This window comes from Pavona decussata, unplaced genomic scaffold (genome assembly GCF_977016875.1).
Source record: "Pavona decussata unplaced genomic scaffold, jaPavDecu1.1 SCAFFOLD_28, whole genome shotgun sequence".
In the NCBI taxonomy this organism is placed as follows: Eukaryota; Metazoa; Cnidaria; class Anthozoa; order Scleractinia; family Agariciidae; genus Pavona; species Pavona decussata.
In genome coordinates, this window is record NW_028145451.1 from 832,543 (window position 1) to 858,006 (window position 25,464).

Consider the following 25,464-nt stretch of genomic DNA (forward strand, 5'->3'; position numbering starts at 1 on the left):
GATAGTAAGTGACCAGGGATTTCGTTTGCGTCCGGTTGTTTGATATGTAACGTCCGGTAGTTCACACCAAAAAACAAAAAAATCTTTTTAAGTGTGAAAATCGGTTTGTTTTGCATTCATTAATCAAAGATAGAGTAGACTATTTTGCTTACTTACGTAACTCATACAATCGGAAAAAAAGAGATAATTCCTGTTAATTGCGCCCAAACTGTTAATTATAACTGCCAAATCAAATACTTCATTTTCTGTGAGCATTTCGGTCCAGGGAATTCAGGAAATTGCATTTTAGAGAGTCCAATTTTAATCAAAGGCTCCTGTGAGCCAACTCGTGAATGCAAATGACACATAGTAATTGAAATTTAGACGGCTACGGAAACTTCCTTGAAAGCTAAAAGAAATTATATCTGCCCGATTATGTAACGAAAAATAACCATTCTTGTACTATAAAAATGATGGTCAAATTATTTTCTACAGGCCGATTATTCTGATGCGCCGATTAAAAAAAATCACGTGTTTTTTTATTCAAAGTTCATAGAAGCACGCCATGTGCAGCTACGTCATGCAATTCGTGTCCCCGATAGTCCGGGGCTACTGGATTTTGCGATCGGGCTAGTGGATTCTAACCATCACTTGCCTGATGGGCAAGTGAAGTTTTTTTGGGAATTAAAATTACAAAATTACTGTAGGGCAAGCCGATCTCACAAAGGAAAATCTGTTCAACAAAGTATCGCATTACATTTCATGCCCGACATAAATGCGTGATATTTTTCCTTTGGAATTCAATCCACGCAATCCTCAAGTAAAAATAATGAACTATGACAAGCTCTTGCTAAATAAGAATTATTTATCGACCGCGTCCTTTTTCTTTCCCATAAATTACCAGTTGTAAATTTCGAAAACGAAACATTTTTTCCCTTTGAAACCTCTATGAAAGCTGACAAGATCTTAAAGCGTTCATTTCACCAGAAATTTGCATAATTTTGTTTACGACGTCAATGATGCGTGACATGGCACGTTCCGCTTTCGCGTGAAAACTGACAAAGGGTGCGTTCGATTGGGAAATCCGGATTTAGATTTTCATGCCGCATCAAAGGAACCGACGAATCCACTCTGGACAAGGATTTGTCGGTTCCTTTGATGCGGCATGAAAATCTAACTCCGGATTTCCCAATCGAACGCACCCAAATTAAATTATTTTTTAATTAAATTATTTTTAAATTAAATTATTTTTAATTCTTAAAAGAAACTGCACTTCGTAGAAAAAAACGAAAAAAAACCTATAACTTTGCTCAGATTCAACGAAAAATCTCCATTCTTACACTAAAATGATTGTCAAATTATTCTCTACAGAATGAATGAGAGAATTCTGACGCGTCGTGAAAATAATTTTCACGTTTTTTTTTTTTTCACTAATTGAGTTTACGACCCCGGACTTTCTGAAAAACTGAAAAAACTTGTAACTTTGCCCAGATTGAACGAAAAATCTCCATTCTTGCACTAAATGATCGTCAAATTATTCTCTACATATTGAATGATAACATTTTTCAAGTTTCAATCCATACCAACCTACTCTGCCTCTGGCCAGAGGCAATAATCGACAGCTTTATCGCACTGTGGCGATAATTTATAACAAAACTACACAATTATTTTTTGTTTCTGTTGTCAGACAAACAGTTTTGGGTTTTCAAATGACATCAAATTTTCGTGATACTTCCCCTTTAACAATGGTACTTTGCAAAAGTGAATATTCTCACGCTGTGTGCGCCCGTTACACGTTTCAACTCCTTTATCAGTTTTGATCGAAGATAATTCCGTTTTCCTTTTGTTTTCTTTTGTATCCCCTGTGACTGGTTAAAGACAGACTAAGCGTTTGCGGGCGCGGTGCTGTTTATCTTTGATTGTCTCGCGTTGTTATTGTTTCATTGTATTCTCAGTTTTCCGAGTTGTGCTGAGTTGACCATACTTTAGCTTCTTACGGCCTGCAATTTATATTAACCACACTGATGGATTGACTGTTCCTACTTCAATGCCACAAAGTTCCAAATACAGTCAACGTCTTTCATTGCGGACATCCTCGGGACCGCCAATAGACCCTTCTCCAAAATGGCGGCCGAAAATTCAAATAAGTTAAAATTAAAAACGTATACCAGTACTAGAAAGAGCACCTTCACACACTAGAAAGCACTAGGAAGGTGCTCTTTCCAGTGCTGGTATCAGTTTTTCATTCAGTTCAATTTTAACTCATGCATTCAAATCTGTTGCCGCCATTTTGGAGAAGGGTCTATTGGCAATTAGCGTCCTTAATAGCGAAAAGTCCCGTAACTGTGGGGATTTATTTCAGTAAAAGGTCTGTAATTTATTTTTTCCGGGGATTTAGTTCAGTGCTGACCGTGTTATCGGGAGTCCGTAATCGCAAGGCGAGAGTTGACGGTATAAGGCGTGGCCTAGAATATATAGGCCCTTCCCCCAAAATTTCACGCAAATTTCCTCTGAGGATCAGCTATTCTGGCTATTTTAAGCCGTGTGCTTGCTGTTCTATTGTTTTTCTTGTTGCACCCGACAAGTTTCAGTTCAAAAGAATACCACTCCCCCCCCCCCCCCCCAACTCCCCGCGAAAACGCAAAAACATGTATTCCCCGAAACTAGTCCCATCAAGTCCTTTGGTAGGGCCTAAAGGGAGGTGAGAGTTACAGGAGAACGTTGGAACAACCTGTAGTGTACAACAGTTGTTAGAGTTCCTTCACGGGTAACTCTTTTCAGCAGTGTCAGGCTATTCTTTCGTGACCAGTTGTATCTGGTTGATGTTGCTACTAAAGATCGTCGTCCCTAGTTTTGAAACGCAAACAATCGGCAAATTCTCTGGGAAGATTGCAGGACCTTACAGGCGAGATGCCTATAACATAATACAAAGACAGCAGGGAATATTCATACTAAGTGAGTCAGCCATATTTTCACAAAGGACCACTGTAATGACCTGTTATATCAAAGGAACAAAGCAAGTCAACATATAAAAGTAGTGGTTATCACGTCTGCCTTGAACTCAGGAGACCGGGGTTCGAATCCTCGTCGGTGAACCATATTTTCGCATAGTACGTTATACTGTATCTTGCTTTTTATACGTTGAGATGCATATACCCTAACTGATATAATTTTATGGACTACAAGTAATAACAACAAGTTCTGTCGCAGTTGCCCCAATTTTAATTTTGGAAGGGATCTACACTTACAAGCATTCACTGCTCTTCTATGAGTTTTATGATTTCCACCGACTGGGGGAAATGCTATAGTTCCTTACGGTCACTTACGGTATAGTCGTGTGCGCCCTATGAGCACTGGGGACGAGTAAAACAGGATCCAAGATGGCGCAGATGTCGGAGACCGAATTGAAGAAACGTAAGTATTTAACCTGCCCTGGGAATTAGTTTCCCAAAGTGTTCAATCAAGGAATTAGTAATTCTCAGAAAATGTGCCTTTTTAGCTGTTGGGAAATTATTTCCTGGTCATTTAATGAGCATTTGAGAAAGACTTCAGAGATCCGTCGCGCGCGAAAGTTGAAGCAAATTTACATGAAAGCTCAAGCTTATATTGAGACTTTTTCTTTTAAAAGGCATTCGCAGTTAAGCTATGATACCGATTGTGAAAGTTGAGTTATAACACTAAGGATTTTAGGAAAACAGTTAGCATGTTTGGTACAAGGAAAAGAACTTTGCTTTCAGTTGTATGCTAATTACATACAGCTGAACGCAAAGTTCATGCAAAGTTCTAAGACTGTAAGAGGATGTGAGGGTGCATTCCGTGTAACTCCCTCGTCGAAAATACGCCAAGACTTTCGAAGTTCCACGCCAAGCGCTTACGCCAGGAAAAGTGTTTATATGCCGACTGCCTGTACACTCTTATTCCCACATCGGGATAGAAATTTTGTATATTTTGAACAGAAACAGTTCGTTTGAACCATAGTTAATTGAAGACAATGGTTATGAAACCTGACAAAGTTCTTTGTTATATGTTTTTGTTTGCCTTTTTGGCCTTGACCCTGCACAAACAACAATAGAATTTGGAATGTGTTGGAGCAACTGACCAATCGAAACATTTTTGTTAAGATATTCAACTGTGGTGTGAACGTTAAAACAAAGGATTGTGCAGGGTTGTGGCCCTTCCAACATAAATTGCAGCACCATTGTTTTCTTGCAAGGTTTCATAACCAGTCCCTCAAGTAACTAATGTTTGAACAGTTGAACAGTCGTCACGCCAACGCCTATGTGGTAATCAAAAGCCACGTATTACCTCCTTCTTACACCAATTTATGCTAAAGACCACGATTCTGCACCAGTGCACCTAGCTATTTGGAAACCCACTGCAAAGATCTTCGGCTTAACCTACATAAAAATGCAGCCTGGAGAGAATGTAAGCAAGCTCATCGAAGGCCAGCAGTTCATCATGTGCCAAGTCTAGGCTGTATTTTATGTAGGTTACACCGAAGATCTTTGGCTTGGGTTTCCAAATCGTTCGTCATATACGGTGTGCACTGGTGCCCGATTGTGGTCTTCGGGGTAAAGCAGTGTAAGATGGAGGTAATACCTTTGTCTTGCTCTTTAATTGCTTGAATGTTTATCCAATCAGAAAGTAGTTAATATTGCAATGATGACAAGAGCATATTTTCTTTGGTTTCCGTCAAAGTTTGTGGTAGATTGGGTAAAACAGGTATACAAATGAAGCCATGACACAATATTTCTTAAATGTATGGAACATTTGAGTTGAAATACTAGCCTAAATATATACAAATAAGACGCCAAGTCGCTTTTATCCAGGCCCCAGTTGTTTGAAAAAACGGATAACTCTATCCAATGGATAAATCGCTATCCAGCGGATAAAATGTACTCCAACCAATACATTTTATCGGCTGGATAGCGATTTATCCACTGGATAAAGTTAATCACTCTTTGAACAACTGGGGCCAGGAGGTTAAGTCACCTGTACGGGAGACCGGGAGATTCTTTCCGTATCCGGGAGACTCCTGGATAATCCGGGGGAGTTGGCAAGAGTGCTATTAAGTTTTAGAAAACTTTCACCCTTCACTGTTTCTGTCCAAAATATTCAGTGTTTCTCTCCTAATGTAGGGATTAGAGTCTACAGGCCGTCGGCATAACATTTTCCTGGCCTAGGCGCTTCAGTGGCTGCTTGGCATGGATCTTCGAACTATTGGCGCATCGCTGGAGTAGGACGTGCACTGAATGCACCCTGGGTCATGTGGAAGGTAGTTGCTTTGCAGTGTAACCATGAGAGTTTCGAAGTTCTACGCCATGTGACCACTGAAGCACCTATATATATCTACCAGGGAATTTTTATACAGAGAGAATTAAATCCAGGATAGTTTTGGTTTGAAGCAGTTTATTTGAAAGGTAGAAGTTGTTGAAATCCCATAGGTCAATATGCTGAGTGATTTGGAAACCCACACTGACAATCCTCGGCGTATTAAATACAACCTGGAGTTGGTGCATGTCAATGCTGTACTGTATTTTGAGTGTTAGGAAACAAATAATAAGCTCTTAGAATTGTTTATATTTTTTCATGTTTAACTTAAATGAAGTTTTTTATAAATTACTACCTAGGTAATAAGCAATCACTTTAGGAAGAGTACATGTTCTTAATTAATGTAAATTAATTTAAGCAAGGGCTATTGAAATCCAAAAAGAAAATTGGGGGTAACCATGCATTTTTTAGAGATAATTAAATAAGCAACAACCATTCTAAAAAAACAATAAAGTACAAAGCAATGTATGGTGCATGTTTTTTTTTTTTTTTTCAAATTGAAGCTTTATTATCTCTAAAAAATGCATGGTTACCCCAAATTTTGTTTTTGGATTCCAAGAGCACTTGCTAAGTTCGGCTTTTTCTGCATATAGTTTTAAACCATGCAAAAATATCCCTGTATTACCTTATTATAGGAAATTAACAATGCACGTTGACAACGCGAAGAAAATTTACGTTACACTAAATTAATGTGAATTTTTCAAAAGTTAGGTTTACATGCATTAAATTAACGCGAATTTTTCGATAAGCATCTTGCTTTATTTACTGCGATTTTCATAATTCTGCAAACTCGCACTTTACATTTCTGAATGCCAAACTGCGTTATGGCTTCTGTCAATAAAACCTTCCAAGACAAGTGCACGGATGTTTCTAAGTTTTTTTTAAAGCCGAAAATTTGGTTTTGAAGCCTAACTAGACCCTATCAATTCAAAAGATAGTGAATCTGAAGAGCCAATAGAGGAGTCATGAACTAATAAGGTTTTGTAATGAAATAAAGGTGCTTTAAAATAATAATGTTGCAAAATAGTGTGCACTAAATCTACATCGACATTAATTAAGATACATTAAATTAACGCGAATTTTGTAAAATCGCGTTAATAAAGTGCATTTTTACAAGACTTGTAAATCAGCACTCAGAGGAAAAGTGGTAGCTTTTCTAACATGGAACAAAGAAAATCAGAGGCATTTAGTACTTAAATGTCTGATTACTCTCTGTTCCAGGCAAGCTGGTTCTGTATATGGACCATGAATGAAGGCACCAGGTTGATGAAGCATTTTGCCACTCCTCACGTACTTGCAGTTTAAAAAGAAAGTGAAATAATGGAGTTCGAGACATTAGGAAAAATTACAGAAAATTTGGAAGACATTTCAAAGCCAATTAAAACTGTTGAGGTATGTATTAGACTGATCAATAACTTTGTCCTACAGAATATTAATACAGTGTTTGTGTAGAATGGTTCGTTAAAAATATATTTATACATCAAATTATTTGAATGGAAGTTTCGAAATATATGTTCAACAGGCTGAGTGGTATAACCATCTTATGTAGAATTTTAGGTTGATTTTTTTGTTGCACTCAAAAGTGCCTGAATTTTTGCATGCAGCTTTCAATTTAATTTTTGCAAAGAACACTGCACTTTGTGTTTTTTTTTGCTCCAAACCATCTATTTTTCTGCTTTTTTTTCTTTGTTTTTTATTCTAGGACTCGATAGATTGGCCTTGTTTTCTTGAAAGGTGCAAATTGCCACCGCATCATTTTGCAAAATTGAATTCTTCTCGCATCAGATTGCAGATGAGTGATTTACAGATTTTTTAATCTGTATAACAGATTAGCCTTAAACAGCGGGGGCAGTTGTAGTTTAAACTATTTCTAGTTTTACTGACGGGGCGAACTTGGAGAAGAAAGAAAATATTCTTGACTTGTGACTTAATCTTGAATCAGACTCAGTCTTGGCCAGTGCTACATGTATGATTCAACTCAATGTACATTGTATATAGTTATATGTAAATGTGATGTAGAAATGTTACTATTAATAGTTCCAAACGTTATTAAGTTCTAGTTATTTCTATGTTAATTTTCAGGACAAATGGAAACTGTTACCTGCATTTTTAAAGGTAAGGTTGTATAGTTGTACGTAATAAAATAGTTTGTCCTGATTTATCCAATGCTGCTGCCTCAGTCTGTGTTTTATACATTGTACCACTGTGTACTGGGTTATGGAGAGTCAATGACATGGCAGATAAACCAGTGATGATAATGATTATGGTTGTAAGTAAGTAAGTAAAGCCTTTATTTAAAGAGGGTGGCACTTAATAGCGAAAGGCTAATAAACTTGTGGCCTGATGAGTGAACCATTTTTTACATATTATATTTTAAAGACTTGTTCTCAGACAACGATGTTATTTTACAGGTCAAGGGATTGGTCAAGCAACACATTGATTCATTCAACTACTTTGTCAATGTGGATGTGAGTAGAAACTGATTTTATATGTTGCATGAAATGTACTCTCAGTAATAACCATTTAGTTGAATTAATGAACCGTGGCTTTAAGTCAGGTGTTGCATTGTGGCACACAACTATAACTTACAGTCTTGTTATTTTGGAAGTAAATTGAACCCCACAGGTAGAACAGTTCAGTTCAGTTCAGTCTTTTCGTCAAGGTCTAACAAATACGGCTAAAACAGGTGTTATATGTATAATGATGGGACATGTTTTCCCAATAATTTACAAGTCTATCATGAGAGTTCAGACTGAAGTTCAGAACTGTGATTCATCAGTTGTAATTAATTTCTATAATACTTAGGAGATTTATTATAAATCACAATAGGCCTTATCAGGGTTTTTGACCCCATTTTGATGAGTAGGCAAACACGTCTTGAAATAACATTGTTTGTATGGAAATCCAATGTCAAATAATTTTCATAAAACATCGCTTCTGAAAAATTCATGAATTAGAAACTTTAGGCACTATGCAAAGGATTTTACAGAAAATTACTGAAGAATGTAGCTGTGCTAGAAAGCATCTAGTTGTGTTTTGACATTTCCATACATTTGTCTGTATAGCGAACCAGCCATGAACTGCTACTAAAAATAGTTTGCGGGAAAAAAATACAGGGAAATGTATGGAAAGTTCAACAGGACTGGACGCTTTATGGCACAGCTACATCCCTCCAATTTTTTTTCTTAAAATCCTTTTCCTAGTGCCAAAATGCTTTTACATTTAATAATCAAGGTTCCTGAGAAGGAGGAAAGTGTGATCAGCTTAGTTACTGAATACAGTCTATATGGCAAAGATCAAATTAATGACTTGATTATGCAAAATTTAATTATGCAACTTAATTCCTTTTAATTCTTATAGATAAAAAAGATTGTCAAAGCGAATGAAAAGATCACAACAGATGCAGATCCTGTTTGGTACCTGAAGTAAGATTTCCTTTTAAATACTGAGTATTTAGCCTTTGCATTTGGTAAGCTAGTGCGTGATATCTGATCTGTATCATTAGGTACCTGAATGTATATGTCGGCAGTCCTGATGTGGAAGAGTCTTTCAATATCACCAAACCCATCTCACCTCACGAGGCAAGTCAGTTTGTTAATTAAATAATGAAATGAAAATTTAATAAATTACTGTTAAGCATCACAGTATTTAATGAAATTAAAAATACTTAAATACTGTACATAGTCCAGCAGACTGCTTACAGTGCACATTGTAATAGGCACATAGGGAGTATGAGTAATATGGTACTGTTGTGATGGTAACATGCATGTAGATGCAAGCAATCATGGACTGCAAATTAACTGTTCATGAAAAGCAAAATAATGTAGGTCATAAATTACATTGTAGAAGTATTTCTTAAAGTGATCAGTGTTTAAAACACGAGCAGCAGTGTTTTATCGGGATTTAAAACCACGAGGCGCAGCTGAGTGGTTTTAGACCCGATAAAACATGTGCTGCGAGTTTTTTGAATGGCTTCAAAAACATTCCTTGAAAAGTGTGTGTCAAGAGAGTTCATAATAATTGAATGGCGATGCTTTTGTGAATGTTGGAAATTAGCATACGAGAAAAACATTAAACATTGCATACTAATAGGGAGGAGGTTTTATCGGGTTTTAAAACCACTGACCATTTGATAGGTCAATGGCTTATGAATTATTAATGAGTTTTTGAAGTAGTTTTAAAGTCACGTAGCTGCTGTTTGAGTATTGCATTTTTTAAACAAAGATCTATTGAATGCTGTTAGTATTAACATACATTGTTGTTTAATAATATTACAGTGCCGCCTTCGAGATATGACATACTCAGCACCTATCACAGTGGATATTGAGTACACTAGGGGAAGCCAGGTTATATGTTTAATATATTAAGTAAGAATTACTTATTAATGATGTAATTAATAATACACTCGCTAGAAATTCTTTTATCCAGTGAGTTTGTTAAGCACTAGCTGTATTCTTCTTAGCCACTCTCTATCTAAAGAGATTTCATTTAATGTTTTACGCTAGACAAATGAGCATGATTCAGACACATAGTTTGGTACTAATAGTAGTGTATATTATGAAAACTATTCCTGGCTTTTCATTTAGAGACACTGTCGTATACAGTCGGTGTACTGTAAGTGACAAACTATGCAACGACATGTTACATTCACTCAACATTTTCTAGTTGGTCACTCCCAGAAGGTTAGTCTACAACCCTGGCCAATTGGTTTTGGGACACTTGACGTTTTTGTACAAGCCTGTTGTGAAATTCGACAACTGCGGATGGTTTAAGGTCGCACAAAGAATCTTAGAAACTCAACTCCCCCTCTCCCCATACACAATGTTGAAGTTGATTAAATGTCCAAGATTTTCGAGACATGTCTGACTCCTGATGCTCAATATTGTTTAGGGGGCGGGGGAGGGGGAAAAAGAATTTTCATGTTTTTAAGTAAGAAAATCCAAGTGTCCCAAACGTTTTGGCCAGGATTGTAGATTCTGATTATCTTCTGCAAGGTTTATCTAAGTATGTAGCATGCACAAGCATTAATTTGAATATAGTGAATGGATAATTTGTAGTAACTGGTTACTTTGTTTTTCAGAGAGTGGTGAGGCACAATTTACCAATAGGAAGGTATGTTTCAAGAATTAACTAAAGTTAATGATAATAATATTATGCTTTTTTAAAAGTATAATTTAGAAACCAACATACTTAATCACATTATGTTTCATTATATAAAAGCATCCTGTGTAACTTGTAATGTACATGTATGGTAATGAGTCAGGGAGGGCAGGAGGGGGGAGAGGGGTGGTAATTGTGAAAATGCCAGGATTGTTGTTGGATTAATGATTAATGTTGATTCACATATCTGTCACATTTTCATTGTCTAGAATGCCTATTATGCTTCGGAGTTCCAACTGTGTTCTGACAGGGAAAAGCCCAGCAGAGTTGGCCTCTCTCAATGAGTGCCCAATTGACCCAGGTTTGATGATCATGTTTTGTCAGGCTAGCTATACAATCAACTGGGGAGAAAATAAGTAACTTGAGTTCTTTGACAATTTCTTGTTGTTCTTACATGTACGTATAGAGAGAAATTACAGAGAATCTGTAGGATATCAGTGGGGCTTGTAGGGCAGTTTTGGTAATGTTACCGTTAGACTACAGGCAGACCGCACTGCCAGCCTAACCAACCTTCCCAAGTTATAGCCATTTTAAGTATCATGTTGACTATTTCTGCTTTTGGGGGCCTAAGAGCTTTCAACCTAGTAAATAAACCCAATGGACAAGGTCTTGCAGTACTGCTTAAGTAAGTTGTCAGTCTCGACTCAAACCTTGTGAGAATCAAGCATCAAGGATTGAGTCAAAAATGTCAACTCGATCCTTGATAATTGCAGGAATCGCTGAACTGAAACATTCTTGATTATTCTTAGTTTTGAGGAAACAGTTTATTTCTCAAAGAATGAACAATAAAATATTATTGTGTCATTATTGCAGATGTCAGTTCCTAGCCAGCTGGCTGTTTAGGAGTCCTATGGATGCTCACTTTTTGAAAAGAATGAATTTAAGCTTAATCCTTTTTAAAAACGTTTTACCGGATGCATGCTCCAGTTGCTGAGTGCTCACTAAAGAAAAATTTAACTTGAAGCTACAGCTGTAGTATGCTGGAGTATTCTAAAGTACTACACCCTACATGCTTATGGAATGTCATTCTTTGATAGCTAGGGTGTTTCAGTAAAAATTTGTTGACTAATTTTGGTAATGACTCTGTGAAAGCACTTGCTGTATTATTAATTATATACAGTCACATAAACAGAGAAAAAATGCTGAATGGGGCTTATTTTCTAGGATATTAAACTAGAGTAGACTACACCTGTCTGTTTTCTTTAGCTGAAGGTCCAGTAAAACAACTGGTGATAACTCATATTTTATACAGGGCTGTCAATAATGGCCGAGAGCTAGTGATTTTCCTTGGCTATTATTTATGACTGGGAACCCGGGCTACTTTGACAGAAAAACAAAGAATTGACACCACTAAGGAAAAATAATCTCTGGCTATTGTTTTCATTTCTCCAACCACTTCAAAAGTAAGCAGCATCCTTGTTTATACCTATCAATACTTTTTCTTGTAGGAGGTTACTTTATAGCCAATGGAACAGAAAAGGTTATTTTAATTCAAGAGCAGCTATCAAAGAATCGCATCATTGTGGAAGCTGATAAAAAAGGAAATATTGGATGCTCAGTGACAAGGTGAGTTCATATTGAAGCTGGCACTTTTAATGCATCGGGTACATTTTTACTGGTCATAGAAATCTAATTTAAAAATTTTCCCCTTTTTTTACAGTTCAACAGCAGAAAGAAAAAGTAGAACAAGTATTGTGACAAAAGGAAACAAGTTTTGTTTAAAACATAATGCTTTATCTGAGGTGAGAACCCTGTCTTATTAACACCTTCTTTGAATCATTCCGTCCTGTAATTAACAGAATATGAAATTCCATGGTTGTGCACTTGATGTTTGATGAGTTAATGCATAGCCAATGAGGCACATGGCACAAAGTTGTCTGTAATCATCAGGACTGTATCCAACCAGTGTGAATGGAATAATTAAATAATACATGTTATTATGTATTATAATTTTAAAAAACTTTAGAAGAACCAAAAATGAAAATTATTAAAATGGACTATTGTGCAGCTTCAGACAGTTTTTTTTTTCTGGGAGCAAGATTGTCAGCTCATGGAATATGCAGTATGCATAAAACCTTCAATTCTCTTTGAAGTTCCAAGTATATGCTTGCTTGGGTTGGCTAAAAGAAGATTGATGTACAGAGTAACTTACATGGGATTTTAGACCTGAATGTTCAATATATTTATCTTTAGAAAAACACCAAGTTCTCGTATACATCTTCAAAAGTCTTAGGTTACTTGTTTTGAAAATGTACTGATTTTCATTTGTGCCATTTTAGGATGTTCCTGTCGTGGTTGTTTTTAAAGCCATGGGAATTGAATGTGAACAGGAGATAGTTCAGATGGTTGGTTGTGAGGAAGATGTCATCTCCACTTTTGCACCATCACTAGAAGAGTGCCATAAACTCCACATCTACACACAATTGCAGGTATATGCAAGACAGGAAATTGAAAGGCCACTCGACCTTTATCAGAACTTACTGTATGTGAGGGCAGTGTTCCCCCTTTTTTTAACAAGTCCTTAAGCTGGGATTTTCAATGAGTTACAAAAAGTTAATTCCAGTGGATACGTACTTTATAACAGAAGATTTTTGTACGTGATTTCAAGCTGGGACATGTTGTGACACCTGCCAACCATTTTTTTCTTCGCAATTTGGGAGAACTTGATGTAGCATTTCTTAGAGACCTTCTTTTCTTGTGATATCAAAATTTCACAAACCTATTGTGAAGGGATCAGTAGTAATGCAAAAATTTGAAAATGCTTTCAAATTTCCTGTAACCATTGGTTTTTGTATAAAAAAATATACTGTTAAAAACTCTAATAGCCTGAGGTGATAATCTGATGTAATTTGTATCTGTACAGGCTTTACAATATCTTGGATCTAAGGTGCGTCAGCGGGCAACATGGGGCAAGAGTAGAACAAAAGTGGAGGAAGCCAGGGAACTGTTAGCTGGAGTCATGCTTGCGCATGTTCCGGTAAGGATGCATCTTGTACTGGTAAATGACCTAACTGGAGTAAGCGACTGGTTTGGAAGGTTATCTTGGATTTGGTTCCCATGGGGGTCACGTTGTTTTTTCCCTTGTTTGTGACATGTTGAATGCTACTTACTTCTTTCTCATTTCTGCTGAAGGATTATTTCTTGTTAAAAATATCTTTTTGTAGGTAAAGAAAAATCAACTGGTTCATAGGTCAAGTGCTGGCCTCAAATGAGTTAGGTTTAAGAGATTAAAAGTTAGAACTGTCATGAGGAGAGGAGGAGAGGACAGGAGAGGAGAGTAAAAAACCAGTTGCACGACAGCCTGCCACATGCTGCAAGAACAACATGCCTAACTTGTCATATTTCTCAATAATATTGTTCTCAGGTAATCAAGTATGATTTCAAGCCCAAGTGTGTGTTTTTAGCTCTTATGGTTCGAAGAGTTATCCTTGCTTGCAGTGATGAGGTACATTTTAAATTGAGCACTGATTTGTTTAAAAGCAAGTTAAAAATATACATAATTTTTGACCATGTTATGTACTTACAGCCCTTACAGTGACTGTAATTTATACAGCATTAAAAATTAATGAGTTGACCTTTTGTTTTCTCAGGTGACATCAGGTGACATGTAGCATAATTTAATAATTAATAAGTTACTGTGGACTTACATGTTTATGAAGGCTGTTTAATGACTATTGCACCCATTGTAGCCTATAGGGCTAGTGCTCTACTGACTGCACGTTTCCCTTCCCAGAAAGGCCCACCTCCTTCTAATTGAAGATACTCCTGAGCAGTGAATGGTGAGGTTGGGGGTTGCCAATGCAGAAGACAGTTGAAATTGGGTTTATCAGGACTCCATGTAGTGACTGTATTATGCTATTAAGATTAGCGTAGGAGTTGTACATTTAGCTAGGGACAAGATATTTGAAGAGTATTTCATGTGATCAACTTTAGGCCATCTGAACCTTGTCTTTGCCATTTTATAGGGTCATGTGGATGACCGTGATTACTACGGAAACAAGAGGCTTGAACTAGCAGGGCAGGTAGAGCAATAAATAAAGGCCATTTTGACATTTTACATAGAACATGTATGAACCCATGAAATCCAAACTTCAAGCCAAGCATCCCATTGATCATCCTCCCTGAAATAACTTTCAACTTCTTGGTTAAGGTAGTGGGGATGAGAATTATTTGCCACTTTTGACCAAAATATGTGATTTTCTATCATGGCCACTTTGCGGCCTGAACACAATTTGTTTCATATCAACTTCAAAGGTTGTTTTCCTTCTACCTGACACATCAAGCAGTTATGACACCTTCTCTGTAGACAAGGATGAATCCCAATTTTTTGATATCTTGTAATTAAATTATCATAATTTTAGTATTAACTAACCATACAAGATTCCCTTTTCTTGGTTTATCTGGTTTTCTACAACTTACTTTTTGCCGGTGCCACCAGCAAGAGCTGTTAGGCCTTAAGTGACTCTGTAGTATTATTGCTAAAAAAACAGTCAGCCATTGTCTTGTTTTTGGTACATCTTTGAGAAATTGCCTTCTATTTTACAGTTGCTATAAACTTACCTTCCATTTCAGCTCCTGTCCCTACTTTTTGAGGATCTGTTCAAGAGATTTAATGCTGAGGTAACCTTCACTTCACTTAAATTTTATTTTTGAATGACCAGTTGGTTTTAAGCACTGCAAGCAATGTGCCTTTGTTTATAAAACAGTTGCATTTTGTAAAATACATTGTAAAACCTTTTCTTTTTTGTTGTTTTTGTTTTAGCTTAAAAAGATTGCCGACCAGACAATTCCAAAACCGAGGGCTGCACAGGTATTCAAATAATGTACTGTAATGTAGGTATTTTCACTTCTTTTTAATCACACATTTTAAATTGGGAGCTTTCAGAAAAGCACTCCCAGGTAATGTTTAGCCGTAGTTCTACAATCTACAGGTATGTACTGTATGTACTTGAACTGTCCCTCCTGAATCAGGACATTATAGGTCTAGTCAAATTTGTTGATTGACAAACTCTTTTCCCCGCACCTTAATTCCCCTTCTGTTGATAATGGTGCCTCACAGCACAAATAATGTTTGGCTCAACATTTAGAGGAAGAGAGAGCCATGCAATTTACCCAAAAGGTTTTAAGTAATATTGTGGCAAACATTGCAGTCTATTGAAAGGCACACCTGCCAGGATTTTTGTTCCTACTGTGTACTAGCTAGGCTTTCCTAGTATTTCACCAGTAATTTTTTACCTTTGGGAGAGGATCTATTGGGTTTGTTTATAAGGACCAAGGGTGCTATACTAACCCCTGTGATTGTATTGACCTTTGACATGTACTGGGTTATAGAAGGTGACAAGAACTGATTTTGTTTATTATTTTAAAATGCAGTTTGACATTGTGAAGCATATGCGTCAGGATCAAATAACAAATGGCCTTGTTCACGCAATCACTTCGGTAACAGCAATTTTAACACTCCTCTTCTCCTCTCTTTCACAATAATGTCTCGTTTATTTTGTAAAATTTTATTTATGTTGGACAGTTATCATTATTGGATGCTGTATGAAAGTAATTAACTTGCTTATTTTTATATTGTGTGTTAAATGTCTTTTGAGAAGTAAATTTTATTTTTGTTTTCAGGGTAACTGGATCATTAAAAGGTTTAACATGAACCGAGCAGGAGTCACGCAGGTGAGTCTATTAACATTGCTCAACTTGCCAGAAACATGTTTTCCTAGGAATGAACATTTTGAAGAAAACGTAAAAGGTGTAAGTTTGTCTTCTACTTTGGTCAAACTTATGTGGGGAACTTTGTGTTTTTACTGAAGACACTGCAGTTACTTTTTGGAGAGACCTACATTACTTTGCAAATTTATGCAAATTGCATAAAAAGTGTAGCAAATTTTTGTATTCTAATTGTGTAAATTGGCATGGATGTAAATTTATCATGCAAGCTATATCCAAAAATATTGTCACTGGCCTTACTACTTTACTACATTTATTCTGCCACAACATATTTTTGGAGCTGTCAGGTTGTACATTCTAAACATGTACCTCATCATTTTAATCCTTGCTAGTGTCTGGTTATTCCAAGTTTGCTTTTCTATACACAGGTACTTTCACGTCTGTCATTTATCTCTGCTCTTGGAATGATGACAAGAGTTAACAGTCAGGTAGGACTTGAATTAATTGATGCCCAGCAAGGTAATACTGATCAAAGCTTTTCAATTGAGGTGATCTGCCATGCCTGAAATAAAATAATTCAATGTCAAATTGTTGAGCATGCTGGTTAATTGCAAGTTTCTTTGGAAACATGGAACTGCTCTTGTAATAATGACAAGAACAATTGAAAGTCAGATAGAGCTGGCAGCAAATTAAAGAAACTAATCAACACTGTTCAAGTTAAAGGGATCCTCTACTTTTGAAAGAAATTTGATTTCGAATTGGAATGAATGTGATGGTATGCTGTACACCTTTTGATTAAATGTGAAAGATATGTACATGTATTTTATCAGTCAGTAACACAGACATATATACACAACAGCTGCTGCATTGTTTCATACTCATACTCAGTTTCCTATTGTAAATAACATTAAAAAATTATGTGCTATGGGAAAATGAACCCTTCCCTGCACTTGCTTGCCCCTCAAGGAATTTCCTCATCTCCTTTGATGCCTCCAGAGTACAGTTTTCATGTTCTTTCCTTCAGTGTTTTCATCATTAGCTTGCCCAATTTTTTTCATCACCAACAGTTTGAAAAGACCCGTAAAGTGAGCGGTCCTCGGTCACTGCAGCCGTCCCAGTGGGGGATGTTGTGCCCATCAGATACACCTGAGGGGGAGGTGAGTTTAGCAAAACAATAATTCCTGCTACACTTTGAAAATTTGTCAAGACAGGCTTGAACTTCCAGGATTTTTAATGAAGGACTTCAAAATACAATTTTGTAATTAATTGAGTAAATTGGCAGTAAATAAGGCAGTGCTCAATAGTTCTAGTTTTTCTATTTGTTTATTTAGACAATATTAATTTAGTTACATCATATTTGCTGAGCTAGTTTAAATAAAGACCGGGCTAAAAGTTCTAATTTTTGTTGTCTTTGCTAATATACTATTTCTTACATGTTGCATGCTGGCAAAACACTAACCCTTTAATCTACCTACAATGCAGGTCAAAAGTAGTTGGGACACCTGTCCAATAATCATGTATTCCAAGTAAAGTTGGCTTTTTGGGGTCACAGTTGGAGCGTACCACCCCCCTCCCCCCCCAAACAATGTTGGAAGATGCAGATAAACAGTATTTTTGTTGAAATCTGTGTTGTAGTGTCAAATCTCAACATTGCTTGGGGGGGAGGGGGTGGGGGGAGATTATTTCAGTAGTATCTCGCTAAGTGTCCCAACACTTTTGACCTGCATTGTAGCTTTGAAATGAATTTTAGTATTTGCTTGCACTCTGGATCTGACACTGATTTTGTACATTGTAGGCTTGTGGATTAGTGAAAAACCTTGCTCTCATGACACACATCACCACAGACCAGGATGAGGAACCTATTGTCCGCTTGGCCTATAATCTGGGAATAGAGGTTTGTTTAGTTATTGCTGTAATAAATTGGGTTTTGTACTCTAAATGTAAAACATTTCATACATGAACATGAACTTTGAAAATTTGTATGTTTTCAATCTTAGAATTTAAGTATGCTGTCTGGAGAAGAAATAAGCCATCCATCAGTGTATCTTGTCTTTTTAAATGGTAAGTGTCATTAATTTTTCCTCAGTGTACAAGTACATGCTGAATTCTGTAAATCTTGCAATCTGATTAGTTCTGAGCGTCAGTGGACAGAATTTGTTTATCATGCCCACGAACCAGGGCGGATATATACAATTTGATTATTTTATGGGAATGGCTCTTAGATGTATGCATATTGACTTTGAGTATGCAAAGCCAATGGCTACTGTATGCAGAATCTCCATTATTTATTTAAACCTTGTGGCCATGAATAACATAATTTAGTTTATTATATAAACACCAATGAAATACCAGGTGAGCTTTCGCGCGAAAACATGATATCTTCACACGTGAAAATAACATGTTATCTTCACATGTGAACAGATCATCACTGCTATGGTTACATAATAAATTGCGCCTTTTCCAATGATTTGATATTTCATTGGTGTTTATATAATAAACAGAACATTACATGACCGCTTGGAGATACAAAATTTCTCTTCTCGTGTTAAAAAATATTTCACTCGTTCGCTGCGCTCACTCGTGAAATATTTTTCAACACTCGAAGAGAAGTTTCGTATTTCTGCGTGGTCATGTAATATCCCCTATTTATTTTGATTAGATTTGTACCTAAGGACTGCCAGGACAAAATGTAACACAATTCAATTTTCCTTTCAGGAAATATTCTTGGTGTTGTCAGAAATTACAAACGTTTGGTTGAAACTTTCCGACTGATGAGAAGAGGTGAGTTTTCAGTTTCTTCAAACCACAAAAAAAGATTTGCAAGGGATAAGAATTAGTAGTATAGTATGCACCATATAGGCCTTTTTTGTGGGGGAATAAATTAACACTGATGATGTCATAGGCTATTATCTTGATCTCATAAATAAAATGCGGTGGATTCTCATCAACGTGCTGTGGAATACAATACTTATAATAGGATGATGTCATGTTCTATTTTAGGCTTACCAACAGGTTTATCCATATTGGCTGACGTTGCCTCCTCCTCCTCCTCCTCCTCCTCCTCACCTCCTTATATACTACTAACACACTTATGCACTACTGAACTTTACTTAATGTTTTTTGTTCTGCAATAAAGTTTTGAACACAGCTTTCAGTTTTAATTTTACATTGCTTTGTCATTGTTTTTGTAGCTGGCTATGTAAATGAGTTTGTTTCCATTTGTCCAAATCATCAGCACAGGTAATTCTTGTTGATAAGTGTAGTGTCCACTCAACGTAAACTCTGAAACGTTCGTGAATATGGAATTAAGTTTTAACAATAACAACAATACTTTATTTACCCACGCTACATCTAGGAGTGATAAAAACTCGTTAAAACATGTGTGAAACGAAAAGCATCAAAAAGAAAAGAAATAATTTAAAAATTACTTAAATTACTTAAATTTTAAATCTATCTAAAAACCTGCTTCTTCAAAAGACAGTTAAAAGTAGGAATATCCTTGGCATTTCTAACATACGTAGGTAACGAATTCCAAAGTTTTGCGGCTAGAAATGAGAATGACTTATGGTGCCATTCTAGATTAAAATTGGGTAGCGTTAAAAGTGTCCCTGACCCTCTTAAATTATATTACAGATTTTAATCTCAAAAAAATCTTCTATGTACCTTGGGGCTTCTTTATTAATTAATACATTTATATACCAAAACTAGGGCCTGGAATTTTCTTCTTTCCTCTAGCGTTCTTATACCAGCCATATTTAATAAATGGTTGTATGGTGTATGCTTTCCATACCCTAAAATAGATCTAAGAATATAATTATTGGTATCTTCTAATTTTTTTAATTTGACCTCTTTACACTCCAAGTAATAGCGGAGGTAATAAATGAGGCAAAATATATGCTTTATAAAGGCGACACATTACGTCTAAAGGAATAAACCTGCGAATCCTCCGTAACGCATAGGCTTTGGCACACGCCTTTTTTATTTGTTCGGACACATGAGCGACAAAATTGAGCTTACGATCTAATGTAACACCAAGGATTTTAAGTGTATCATCAGCATCCACTTCATTGTTCAAGTTTATGACGTTGCCCACCACTTTTGAAAAGTGATTATGATAGTTTTTGTAATATTTTGTCTTTGTGTGCCCCTATGAGTTTTAAGTAAACTCCACATGTTCACAATACTTTTTTTAATTTGCCTTACAGAACACAGTAAATATTTACAAATACTAGATTCTACTTAGAAATAACTACTCACAATACTGACAGTACTCACTATACTTAGACATTTAACAATAGTTAGTATGCTTACAATACCATACTTACAATGCTCACACTAACAGTACTTACGATACCTTTTTTAATCCACAATTTTTTTATAATTTATGTTACAAATTACAATGAACAATAAGTACACTAAAAAGGTACAAAAAGAAAGAAAAACAAAGAAAGACAATGTTGTTGCTCTTGTAACAAAAGATCCTGAAAGCCCGCCCATTTATTTCTTATAATCTTTTTTTGTCACCATAACGCACTATATAAAGCTCGACTACATGTACGCAGTAGGGCATCTTTTTGACTGGTATGCTTCAGAGTAAGGGAGCTGGAAGACTGGTGCTAAGTGATAGCTAGTTTCTATAGCAGTAAATAAATAATTACCCTCAATTGAACTCAGTCAAATATGGTTAACAAAACACCCAACCCTAGTTATCATAAAAACTCAACACAAATCCCTACAGAGTGAAGTTGACCATTTGGCATGTATAGATGGGTCTTGGGCCATGGGCTGTGTATAGAGGGTGGTGCATGGTCTACCATGCTTAAATTGTTAAGACTGTGTAGTCGTGAGGCACTGTTAGTACTTATTACTTCATGTGTCTGGAATTTTGGTAAGTGATTTAAACCTAAACTAGGGTTAAGAATTAAGTTTAAAAAATAACTATTTTCCCAAAGCGATTACTGAGAGTAAATTCACCGTTTTGTTTTACAGATTTGTCAATATTGCGTCTGATGGAGGTCGTGTTTGCAGGTCAGTAATGTTACACGAGTGTTCAGTTAATACTTCCATGGCTTCTTGTGAAGTTACCTTTAAAACTGGCAATTGTTTGGTTTCTTTAAACCTTTAGACCCTATATTATTGTCAAAAATGGCAAACCAAAGGTAGTCGACAGACATATTCAAGAACTTGTGCAGGGATTTAGGTAAGCTTATTTGTCTTTACTTCTAGTCTACAACTGCTATTTAGTTATGTTTCTTATGTCAGAGTGTACATGGCTTTACTTGTAGGGTAAAATAAGTGTAGCTGTATTCTGCACACAAGGGTAATGTTAAACGAAACTGTACAGTTGTTTAACGACTGCTTGCCCGATTCATTAAAATTTTTTGAAGTGTTTTTCCATTTAACTTAAGGCTTATGATGAATCATTATGTTCATCATTTTTGCAATCTTTTGTTCCATTTCTTAGGAGCTTTGAAGACTTCTTACATGATGGACTGGTTGAGTACTTAGATGTGAATGAAGAAAATGACTGCTCGATTGTGCTTTATGAGAAAGAAATAACAATGTATGAAAATGTTCACCATTATGCTACTGAAGATAACACAGTTTTAAATACAAGCAGTACCCAGTTGTTGGGAGCCAGATTACTTGCTAATTCTCAGTTAACATGAACTTTGATTCAAGTTTGACGACCAGTCAATAAAGATTCTTCAAAAAGATTTTTGTCCCTCAGTTTCAGCTTAGCTGAAAATTACTGTAGCCTTTAAAGTCATTTTTAGTAAGCTGCAAGGTGAAAACCTTGAGTTAACTTTTAATCATGGATTGTTGTTAATCAGCTTTTGGACAACTGGGTCCAAGGGTGTTGATGGGTGAGTAGTCTAGATCTTTTGTATCCGTAAAGAGTTCAATGTACAAATCCTAAATGTAAGAACTTTTTACAGCACATTAGTTGCTAAACAAATAGCACTTAAACTGTTCCTTTCACTCACGTTAAGAAAAAAAATCCATTCTAACCTCACGTCTCTCGCACGGAGAACGTAATAACCTAAAAGCCTGTTGGCCATTTTGTGCAAAAAGTTTTTCATTTCCGTATTTTCATAACTAGTTATTCCAACAATGTGTGTTTTTTGCCATGCTGTGCTGTTTAAAGGTGAAGTTTGCAAGTTCTGTAGATGTGTGACTTTTCTACTGGTTATCTTATCTCTAAGACATTCTTCAGTTTCCCTTGAATGTCCTAGCTAGTAAGAGTTGCGGCCTGAGAAGAAAAAATGGAGTTTAGCTTTGATATTCATTCTGCCTTGTTGTACCGAAATAAAATGGCCTTTTATTTTGGGAGCTTTCTTACATTTTTAAGTGAAGTAATTTACTTTGCAGGGAGACCACACATCTTGAGATAGAACCATTCACTCTGCTTGGTGTATGTGCTGGTCTGATACCGTACCCACACCACAACCAGTCACCTCGCAACACATACCAGTGTGCTATGGGTAAACAGGCTATGGGTGAGTATTTAAACAGTGCTAGTATCAGGCCTTGGAAAAAGAAAAGTCCTGACACAAATTCGAAGGAGTCCTGCTAAAACGTCCTTGGTTAGTGTGCTTCAAATTGTGATGTCCAATTTTTGTAAACATTGATCCTTCCCTCTGAATTAGCTTTTTAAGGAGTATTTACAGTCTTTGTATTTTTTATCCATTTTGTTTTGCTGGATTTAAAGCAGGCATCAAGTGGTGATTGCAGTCACAGTTAATTTTGTCATATTTTTGTTTTTTCATTAAATGACAGGCTCTATTGGTTACAATCAGCGTAACAGGTAGGTTTTTAGATTACTTTATAGAATACTATATTCTCTATAGTATTAGCTGGTTGGTTATGCTGTTATTTAATTGGGGAGGGGAAGATTATCCTGTGGAGGTGATAATTAGAAAAATCCCCTGCGTAGCAGGCTTAATCAGGGAGGGGGTGAGGGGGAGGGGGAGCGAGAAAAAGTGAGGGAAAAAAGGGCCTGATTATGTCTGCTACGTCAGCTAATTAAAATAAGGTTCTAAAAGTTCTATAAAATTATACGGGAAGGTATTTGGAAACGTTTCTGAAGAGGGACGGGGGTTATTCAAATAGGGCGCGCGATTATTTGAGGTTGGCTTTTATTCAAGGGAAACCCTGTGTCCCTAATGGAACGATGATGATGATGTGAGGAAATACCCTTGTGCTTTTTGAAGATGTGTACTTCATAGCAAGATTTGAAAGAGTCATCAAGGAAATGCATTGGCATTTAGTTATTAATCAATTATACAAAATATGAATGGTACGCCTATATGTAATTTGTAGTTAAGTTTTGTTATTTTGTTTTGTCCAGAATCGACACACTGCTGTACTCATTATGTTATCCTCAAGTTCCTTTGGTCAGGACAAAGGTAAATTAATATCATCGTACTCTAACAACCTTGCAACACTGCCTTCTGTGTCTTGAAATAAATTCAAATGGTTAATAAATATTGTTGTTGCTTTTTTCTTGTCAGACCATAGACTTGATCCAATTTGACAAGCTCCCTGCAGGTAACATTATAGTAATGTACCTTTTCTCAAAGGCTGCCCTCTCCACCCCATCCCCTCCATCCAACACATAGCGGCTGCATTGTTTCTGGTTTAACATTATTTTGCCTGTTGTTTGCAAATGTACTTCATCATTGCATTCCCCTAATATAATGTGCATCAATTGTTTTCACTCTTGCTGCCTATTGATTGCGAAACCATTAAGTCATCTGCAAAAACTTGCCTATCAAGCCAGGATTTCGACCACAATACAAGTCAGTGTTTTTAAAAGGCACTCCATCCTGTCAGTATTCAGTGTCAAGAGATTTTGTTCATGCTTTGACATTGGAAGAGGGGAGAGAATCAACCTTCCCAGCCGCGTCTGACCGCGGTTGTGTGGTATCCCAACTCGAAGGTAACCGTTTTTAGTGGGATAAATTTGCGCGCTGGTTAGCCATTGGACTCCATGTCCTGGTATTAAATGCAGTTTTTCTATACTTTTAATGATATTCTGATGTTATCTTGTTTTCGTTTTCAAGGTCAAAATGCTACTGTGGCTGTCATGAGCTATAGTGGATACGACATTGAGGTAATGAGTATAAACAAATTAAAATACGTTTTTCTTCCGTGCTACTCAAAGTTTTGTATGCACAGACCAAAGCAGTGTACTTTAATCTGGCTTTTTAATGCAGTTGTTATTGACAATAAAGACGTAGACCAGTCAACACTTGACATGATACTATGTTTGTGTTTCAGGACGCCCTGATTCTTAACAAAGCATCTGTTGACCGGGGTAAGCTTTAAAGTTAGAGCCACCTTCTTGGCCAGAAATTGAAATGGTTCTCCTTGAGGTACGCTCGCTACGCACACACGCAAGAACGAGGCGTATTATGTCTAATTGCCCGAAAGAACTGCTAAGAACTCAGATTATTTTTCCAGCTGTTCCTTTGTTGTCAACCTGCTATAAGTCCATGAAAAGCAGTTTCAAAGTAGTCTGAATTTTTCCCACAGGTTTTGGACGCTGTATAGTGTACAGGAAACAAACGTGCTTGTTAAAAAGATATGCAAATCAGGTATTTACGCACCATACAAATGCAGCTCTTTATCCTTAACTGTTGTCATGGGCATTTTACTAAGCTAATGTTTTTTCACTCTAAGAGCAAAACAAAAAGTGCTCATCGCGAGAGCTAACGCCGTTTACACGGCGTTACTCTATTATTTTACAGAATTATAGAATGCTTATAACCGTATTCTCCGGCTAAAAACATTGTCATGTCTAGCTTTTAGATGCATTATTCTATCTTTATTTGTGTTGTCAGTTTAAGGGATTAACCGAAGACCTTTTGCAGTTCCTTTTGAACTTTTTTTTCTGTACGTATTTACAGCATGCTATCATAAACTTCACCTTAGAGTATTTTTCACTTAATGGTTTGTTTAGTTTGTGTTCTTAATTTCACGTCTTTTTTGAAGGTGTTGATAATGTGTGTTCTTTTTCTTTTCCTTTAATCTACTTGGATGTGAAAGACATTTGACCGAGTTATGGGTAAGTTGAAGTTCTGGAGTCATCTCATAAGCTTTTTAGTTTTGTAGTGAAAATAGAAAATGCTCTAGTTTGATTAAATTACTTAGTTCTGCAATGATGGATCCTCCTTTTTTGAAAAAAAAAATTCTGGAAAACTCTTTAATAGCAAGTTTCTTTGAATAGTAATAGTTATTCAGTGTCAAACGAAATAGGATATGGGTATCGCTCGTCTTATTTTCGTTTTGAAATTTCCGCGCGCCGCCATTTTGGATTTTATA

The 25,464-nt window shown here is 36.4% G+C and overlaps 1 protein-coding gene across 2 annotated transcripts in view; it reads left to right on the top strand.

Annotated features, from left to right (window-relative positions):
- The first annotated feature begins 3,342 nt into the window (after nt 1-3,342).
- LOC146484976 (DNA-directed RNA polymerase III subunit RPC2-like) overlaps nt 3,343-25,464 on the top strand; it is a 29,534-nt gene continuing 7,412 nt past the window's right edge. The window contains exons 1-36 of one of the 2 annotated variants that reach the window (XM_085103855.1): nt 3,343-3,393; nt 6,532-6,702; nt 7,393-7,425; nt 7,722-7,778; nt 8,671-8,735; nt 8,816-8,891; nt 9,588-9,656; nt 10,391-10,422; nt 10,680-10,771; nt 11,919-12,036; nt 12,131-12,212; nt 12,750-12,899; nt 13,334-13,447; nt 13,835-13,915; nt 14,436-14,492; nt 15,043-15,090; nt 15,233-15,280; nt 15,844-15,909; nt 16,093-16,143; nt 16,566-16,625; nt 17,205-17,294; nt 17,933-18,031; nt 18,135-18,198; nt 18,853-18,918; nt 19,329-19,377; nt 21,127-21,165; nt 21,263-21,337; nt 21,602-21,700; nt 22,510-22,637; nt 22,918-22,945; nt 23,489-23,546; nt 23,652-23,688; nt 24,204-24,253; nt 24,421-24,457; nt 24,676-24,737; nt 25,189-25,207. In XM_085103855.1, the coding sequence (XP_084959981.1) occupies nt 6,631-6,702; nt 7,393-7,425; nt 7,722-7,778; nt 8,671-8,735; nt 8,816-8,891; nt 9,588-9,656; nt 10,391-10,422; nt 10,680-10,771; nt 11,919-12,036; nt 12,131-12,212; nt 12,750-12,899; nt 13,334-13,447; nt 13,835-13,915; nt 14,436-14,492; nt 15,043-15,090; nt 15,233-15,280; nt 15,844-15,909; nt 16,093-16,143; nt 16,566-16,625; nt 17,205-17,294; nt 17,933-18,031; nt 18,135-18,198; nt 18,853-18,918; nt 19,329-19,377; nt 21,127-21,165; nt 21,263-21,337; nt 21,602-21,700; nt 22,510-22,637; nt 22,918-22,945; nt 23,489-23,546; nt 23,652-23,688; nt 24,204-24,253; nt 24,421-24,457; nt 24,676-24,737; nt 25,189-25,207 (2,371 nt within the window). In that variant the 5' untranslated portion in view covers nt 3,343-3,393; nt 6,532-6,630. Of the gene's footprint in view, nt 3,398-6,531; nt 6,703-7,392; nt 7,426-7,721; nt 7,779-8,670; nt 8,736-8,815; nt 8,892-9,587; nt 9,657-10,390; nt 10,423-10,679; nt 10,772-11,918; nt 12,037-12,130; nt 12,213-12,749; nt 12,900-13,333; nt 13,448-13,834; nt 13,916-14,435; nt 14,493-15,042; nt 15,091-15,232; nt 15,281-15,843; nt 15,910-16,092; nt 16,144-16,565; nt 16,626-17,204; nt 17,295-17,932; nt 18,032-18,134; nt 18,199-18,852; nt 18,919-19,328; nt 19,378-21,126; nt 21,166-21,262; nt 21,338-21,601; nt 21,701-22,509; nt 22,638-22,917; nt 22,946-23,488; nt 23,547-23,651; nt 23,689-24,203; nt 24,254-24,420; nt 24,458-24,675; nt 24,738-25,188; nt 25,208-25,464 lie in introns of both variants that reach the window. The other variant, XM_085103856.1, reaches the window with a different exon arrangement.